This window comes from Chinchilla lanigera, unplaced genomic scaffold, assembly GCF_000276665.1.
Source record: "Chinchilla lanigera isolate Chin_1 unplaced genomic scaffold, ChiLan1.0 scaffold00029, whole genome shotgun sequence".
Lineage (NCBI taxonomy): Eukaryota > Metazoa > Chordata > Mammalia > Rodentia > Chinchillidae > Chinchilla > Chinchilla lanigera.
Genome location: NW_004955430.1, coordinates 11,514,658 through 11,522,078, shown reverse-complemented (window position 1 = coordinate 11,522,078; position 7,421 = coordinate 11,514,658). Strand labels below are relative to the sequence as shown.

Below are 7,421 nucleotides of genomic sequence, written 5' to 3'. Positions count from 1 at the left end.
AAGGAAGAGATTTCCTTTTCACTCACACAACACCTGAAATTTAAGGGCTTATTTTTTATGATTCGAAATAGTACACATCACTTTCCCTGTGATTTACTGTTACTAGCTCTGCATCAAAACATGTCAAAACAAGATCAGATGATATATATGTAAACAGCTCTACAGCCCAGCTGGTCATTTCGAATAGCTTAGATATTCTTCAAGTTGCCTTAGATTGAAAGTTAACCTTCTAATTTAAAAAAAATAACCCTAGACAGCCTTTTAACTTAAAAATGAAAAACGTGACAAACGCAAGACCTTACCAACTTCCCACTTGAGAAGGCTGTTGTCTTCCCTCTCCATTTTTCCAATGACATACCAGATGCAGGCCATCCAGTGTGCAAGGAGTGCGAACATGGACATGAGCAGAGTCAGGACGATTGTGCTGTGCTGGGAGTAACGGTCCAGCTTCTGCAGAAGACGCAGGAGGCGCAGGAGCCGCACCGTCTTCAGGAGATGCACCAGGGACACCTGTGGTGGAGACAGCAGCCCAAGTTTGTACATGGGTTAAATTCGTGCCATGAACGTACTCTAACTTATAGCCATTGTGAAGCATTCTGAAATAAGCGCAGTCACGATTTCAATCCCTAGGTCACCTTTGTGAATGTTTCTTTGTTGGTATACTATACCCAAAGGATGAAGAAGGATAAGACAAAGATAAGGAGGATAAACTTATTTGAGTAGTCTTACCACACTTAATTAGGATTTATACCCTTTTCCTACTTGACTGATTAAAAATAATTTCATAGACAAGAGAAGGGAGTAAAGGCAGAAAAGAGGCGGTTATATATGATCAAGATGCACTGTCCACATTGACCCTCCCCCAAAATGTGCCACTAGTGAGGAGGGTGAGATGAGAGGAGAGATAGGGAGAATGATTGAAGTATGTTATGTGTATGTGCAAATCTGCCAAAGTGAAACCCTTCCATCCGTATAACCAAAAGGCACTAATTTAAAAAGAAGCGCCATTGTTCCAGAAAAATTCACCTTCAACTCTGTGAACAGTAAGTAAATTCTTGTTGTGTCAGGTCTCTGAAAGGTGAGGTCATCTGTCATCGTAAAACCTGTCATGAGTAATACACTTTGCTAAAAAATTTGAAAGGTTAAAAATGGAACGAAAAATTCTAAAAAAATTAATTTCAGACACTCTGACAGACAACTGAAACATGGTTTTTGAGTGTCAATATAGATGTTTTCATGCTTTATACACATTTTTTTTCAACACTACTTCACCTTCCCCATGGAAAGGATTTGCTTTATAACGATAATTTATGTAGATTAAATTAACTTGTTCATTAATTATGCTGCTTCTTACATTCTCAGTGGGCAGAGCAAACATTCGCCTTAGACATATACATTCTGAGCTTTCACTCAAAAGTGTGCTTTAGAAAATTGAATGGAACAGAACTTTTTGCAAAAATCTCTTATGCCCTACCTTTTCATGCACTAATAAGGTAGACTTAAATTTAACAGGTTATTTTCCTGAGTTTAGGGCCCCGTTGAAAAATATGTGTCACTGGAGTTTACCAGGTTGGGCACTATCGCTATGTAATGAATGGTGTACTTTATTTATTTATTTATTTATTTTTTGTTTGTTTTTTCTCCGGTACCGGGAACTGAACTCACGACCTTGCGCTTGCCAGGCAGGCGCTTTGCCGCTGAGCTAAATCCCTAGCCCATGAATGGTGTACTTAACCCTCACTCTTTTCACACTCTCAAAGAACATTCCAAGTGGCAAACACAGAGTATTAGCTCATGGGAAAATAGAGTTTGGCAAACTTCTTGACCTTAGCTAAATTCTTAGGGGTGATTGTAAGGAAAGAGGAAGGGAGCAGTTTGTAGGTTATAATTAATTACAGTCTTTCCTACATAGAGCACAACCATAAACAAACTCAGGCTGCCTTCTTTTGTATTAGTCAGTCATCTTCCTTTATCTCTAAGAAAAACATACCTATGACAGTGCCTGAAATATGGTTGAAGTTCAGTAAATCCTGATTAGATGAGGGAACGGATCCTTAAATGAAGATGTAAAATACTCTGATCTCAATATAAAAATAGATATTCAGTAAAATTGTGCTCCGTCCTAATCTTGTGAATTATTTTATACTCATCTACAACAAAACTTCAAGGAACTTGTGGAACTTTAAGCGTAACCTTCTGCACGTCCACTTGTGGAACTTGCCAGTTATCTGTTCTTTTCTTTTTGTTCTTTTTCTGTGTCTAGTTTCACCTTCTTCTCCCTTGCAGCAAAGTTCTTACCTATCTTTCTTCAAGCTAGAGGTAAGCTAGATGGTCACATGCTAAGATTTTGCGATCCCTAGTTTATCACTTAGAGGAATTACTAGGGATGTAGTTTATTTGGTAGGTTGACAGACTTGATAAATATGGGTAGTTTTGTAGGAGAGAAGTACTGGATGAAGGAAGACAACTGAACACACCATATTGATGCAATCCCTCCATTTTCTTTGTCCAGAAAAGGAACACCCAAGGGAAGAATGTGGAGCTATCTTTACATGAAAAAAAATCATTTGCAAAACCAGGAACTTGTGTGTCCAGGATGAGACAGTTCTTATTCTTTTGCTACCACAGTTTTAAAAAATCATACTTGCTCCCATCAGAATCAACAGCTTCTTGCTATAAATGTGAATTTTGGGGCTGGGGATTTAGCTCAGCGGCACAGCACCTGCCTGGCAAGCGCAAGGTCGTAAGTTCGATTCCTGGTACCGGGGAAAAAAACTTGTGAATTTTTGTCTTGATGAATGACAGAAAGAGACATGTTTGATCTAAATGTAAATATGTAGTCTGATGAAAAAGAGGATTCTTATTAATGATTTTATCTCTTAGTGCCTTTCATAGTGACATACAAAGTAGGTTTCCATAAATAAATGTGTAAGTTGTAGTTAAAACAATTGCCATGAGCAATTACGGGCAGAGCAAAAGCTAAAGCACATAATACATTTTTCTTTTTCGGTGGCTGTAATACATCTTTATTATCATCTGTGGGGAGACACTAACTGGGTACTTTTTATATGCGGAAGGCAAAAACATTTGTTTGTTTATTTGTTTCTTTTTCTAAGTCTTTGCAGCATAACAAAATAACTCATAAGTTATACTTGAGAAGGAAATATAACATCTTGAGCAAGTTTTTCTGCTCAAACTGAATATTTTATACTTAGTAATTTTTTGAGGAGGACAACATTTTATGTGCCAATTTTTAAAATGATGATATCCTCAGTCCCTTAAAAAGCAGAAAAAGAATCAGAAAAAGAGAAATTTTCTCCTTCCTTTTTGACATGGCTGTTGATGTATACATCGCATTTATGTCAGATTCACAGGACATGATTGAAAGGGAACAAAAGAGCATTGGAAAGAGAAGTATGCAAAATTCATGCAAATATGAGAATTAGACTTTTAAAATTCCTTTATCCACGTTAATTTTATGGAATGAAGATGCTAATGATATGTAAATATATGCTAAATAATTTAAAACATAACATTATAGGTACACTTTAAAAATTGTCCTATTTATTCATTGTCCAAAGAAGAATGAAATATAAAAACTGTATTAGTATTTAGTAGTAAATTGATTTAAAACAGAATTCTATTAAATGGCATTTATTTAACAATTTACCATGAGAATACAGAAAAATTTTTTAACAATGCTGTGAATTATCTACTTCTTCTAGATTCTTTTGCATTCTTGCAAAAGCCTTGTTTTAAGTCATTATGCTTTCATTATAGTGTACTTATCTAGTTAAATGCAATCTTAAAAGCACTTTTGAAAGCCCAGGCAACAATTCAATGTGGCACTGATTGATATTAAATACAAGACTTTTCCTAGCAGCTTTCCTTTGAGTTGCATTATAAACCTCCCAATTCAAACAAGATTACTGTTATATAGGTGACTAACAAGTGCACACATCTATACTGAATAATCAAGACCTCAGTTACATATTTATATTAAGGTCAATAATGACTATATTTGAAGCACTCAGTCTGTTCAATTTTGAAAGCCAGACCTTCACATTCTTAATGTTACTTCTACGAAAGGTTGTCAACTGACTAGAAATTTGTTTAATTGGAACTAATTTTCAGTAAATGTTTACAGGTTGAAGTTGTTTATACTCCCAGAAAATTGAATTAAAGATTCAAAGATGACTTCACGAAAAGTCTCTTATTTATGAGAAGGCGCTTGATACCTTTAAGAATATCAATTGTTAAATAGTAAACAGTTACCGGTGCTAGTGGGGATGCTCTTCCTCCTGCGCGGATTCACACAGAGTGTGGGTTTGAGGAAGAAAGAGAAGGTACACGTCTTTATGCAAACTCAGAGAACTCGCAAGTGTTTCGCTTGTCAGTGAATCCTTTAGGTTTCTGCCTCACTCAACATTTCAAAAAAGATTTCTAAGAAATAGCTAAAATCGCTTAATTTAATTTCAGCAGTCCTCCCTATCTTGGTTATTCTTGGGTTGGTTTTGTCAGTGGATAATGAAACAGTCAAGGTCTAAGGGGTGAAAGATCATAAAATGAGGGAAAAACATCCACAAATTCTCCACTAAAATTTTAAGGCAACTGCTGTATTTCTTTATGTAATGAAAAGGAATGCTTAGGTCGCCAAAGATGGATTCCTTACCCAAAGCACTTTGCTTAGTGAATCCCCATTTACACTAAGTTCAAGCTATTTGTATGCAAGTGTTTTAAGTACATAAATAAGTGGAAACAAGTAGGGCAGATTCCAAAAGAAAGTTACTTCCTCAAAGTGGAGTAATGGGTCTGTATATTGTTGGGCATCTTGTATCTTTGTTAAAAAGAGTACAAAACCCAGGAAGCCCAAACTGCCATAAACCTTTAAATTTGGAACAGAGGAGAAATGCACAAGAGTGAAAACCAAGCTTAAAGCCCCTGTGGAAGGGAGATCTGTACTCACCACTGTGACGTTGAAAGCGTATAGGAGATCAAACGGTAGGGCAGCAATTAAATCAATGATGAACCAAGTGGTGACATAGTGGATGCAGATTGATCTTGCCTCAAAAATAACTTGGCCAGACTTGCTGACGTAAGTTGTTCGGAAATTTAGAATAATATCTGCTCGGGGGAAAATAAGATTGAGAGGGGGAAAAAGGAAGAGAGGGAAAAGAAATGAAAGGAAGAAATGACCAAAGGAGGGAAGAAAAAAGGAAAGAAGGAAGGCAGGAAGACAAGGAAGAAAGGAAGAAAACAATCATATAAAATTAAACAAAACTAGATAAGCAGAAAACAGCTTATTTCAGATTGTTACTACTCAAAATACTCTTGATTTAGTTCAACACAGCAAACAGATATTAAAGAATGGTGATGAAAGAAATATTTTCTGAGCATTTAATATGGTTCAGATTTGGGATTATGTATTGAGATGGAAAATAAGTATAAAAATAATAATAGTCACCAGTAAATCTCACTCTGCACAGACATTGTTCTAAGAGCTTAGTATGGGTTATTTCACTTAACCCTCAAAGCACCTCTTGAAGTAGACAGTATTACTCCCACATTAAAGAGGCAAAAATGACATCCCAGAGAGGAAAAACACTCACCTTCATATTGCCAACAGTGGCAGAGATGATTTGTGCAATACTATTTATTTCTACGTATAAAAGTTTTACTTGTCTCTGTGAACACACGGACTTCATTCCTGCCTGAAGGCATCCCTATTAACAAAATACCAGGAATTTCATGGGTGTATAGGTTAAATCTTCCTTTAAAAATATACTTTATGGGATAATTTTCTGCTTGCTCCTACATTACTTTATTATATGTCTATTGAACTTTTTACAATACATGAAGTCCTCAAGAGTGTTGATCCAACGACAAAGCTGTAGCCAAGTGGGTCATGGTAAAGTCACTCCTACTGCTTACGAATAAACAACTCTGACACTGTCACCTCATTTTCTGGGCTAAATATCATTACGATATTTTCCCCGATTTGTCCCAATCAGACCACAAGGAATTTCAGGAGTGGTACATACATGAAAGGGGAGTAATTGCTGAGCACTTTATAGACTGGTGGCTCTAACACAGGGATTCTCTATGGAAGTTTATTTTCAGAGAGTGCCTTGGTTCAGTTACTGAAGGGTCAAAGGAGAATACACAGGAAATAAATATCTTGGCTAATGAGAGAAGGAATTCAAGAAGTTGTGAATTTGATATTTTTTGGTTTTGTTGTTTGTTCTTTTGTTTTCTGGCTTTTTTTTTTTTTTTTTTTTGAGACAGGGTCTCTCTACATAATCCAGGCTGGTGAACTTACCATGTAGCCCAGGCTGGCTTCGAACTCATGGCAATCCTCCCATCTCAGCCTTCTGAGTGCTGGAATTACAAGTGTTTGCCACCATGCCAGGCTAATGCCAGGTTTTGAGTTACAGAATTATCAGATGAACAGAAGGACTCTTCACAGTTAATTTATTTATTTGTTTTTTATTAATTAATTAATTTTTTAGGGTCTCACTATGTATTTCAGGCCAGCCTTGAAGTCACTATGTTGCCCAGGCTGGCCTTGAATTCACAGTGATTCTCCTGCCTCAGCCTCCCAATGCTGGGATTACAGGCATGCGACACCACACTCATTTCATGCTAATTTAAATAATTCAAGATAAGAGTAGTGTTGTATGAGGCAAAAAATCTGTTGGTGTTATGATCACAATGATAGTGACAAAATTATTCATGAAAATGCTCATTTTATACTTATGTATCACTTTTAAGTTTCATTTCATGTTTACAGACAAGAAAATGCTAAAATAACTTCCAATGACTCTAGTCCTCAAATGATCTCTTTCTTTTGTTAGAGTACAATGTGCAGAGATAGCAGTCTATGAAAGGGTTACGTTTTTTAGCAAAGGGAGAACACCCTGCGTGATCTAACCAGGAAAACCCTCTAAAACCAGGACTTTCATTCAGCTGGTGACAAGGGACTGGAAGTCAGTGAGAGGAAAGTGACTGTCATGTCAAGGAGAATCCCATGTGCCAAGGAACCCATGGGTTCTCCTTGCTGAGAGGAACCAGAGGCTGGCATCTGGTGGGAGAATGTGGACCTCAGTCCTGTAACCATGGAGACATGAATTCTTCCAGCAGCTACATAGGGCTTAGCAAGAAATCTGAGGTCAAAAACAAAACTCAGCTCAGCTGCTGCCTTGATTTCAGCTTTTGGGGTCCAGGAGGAAAGAATCCAGCTAAGACACACCTGGATTTCCTGACCTATAGAAACAGTGATGCAATAGGTATCATTATACACAGCTGAATTTGTGACTTGCTGTGCAGCAATAAAAACTAATGCACTGCTCTTGTCATTTGGAACAGTTGACACACATTCTTAAAATGTACCCAGTATTATTCTATCCTTTTGTCATTGTGGT

At 36.9% G+C, this 7,421-nt stretch overlaps 1 protein-coding gene across 1 annotated transcript in view; it reads right to left on the bottom strand.

Annotated features, from left to right (window-relative positions):
* The window catches only part of Kcnh8 (potassium channel, voltage gated eag related subfamily H, member 8), a 355,986-nt gene that overhangs the window by 132,757 nt on the left and 215,808 nt on the right, over positions 1-7,421 (bottom strand). Inside the window, exons 6-7 of the mRNA XM_005387459.2 lie at positions 4,967-5,124; positions 303-510 (exon numbers count right to left, since the gene is read on the bottom strand). Of these exons, the coding sequence (XP_005387516.1) occupies positions 303-510; positions 4,967-5,124 (366 nt within the window). The remainder of the gene's footprint in view (positions 1-302; positions 511-4,966; positions 5,125-7,421) is intronic.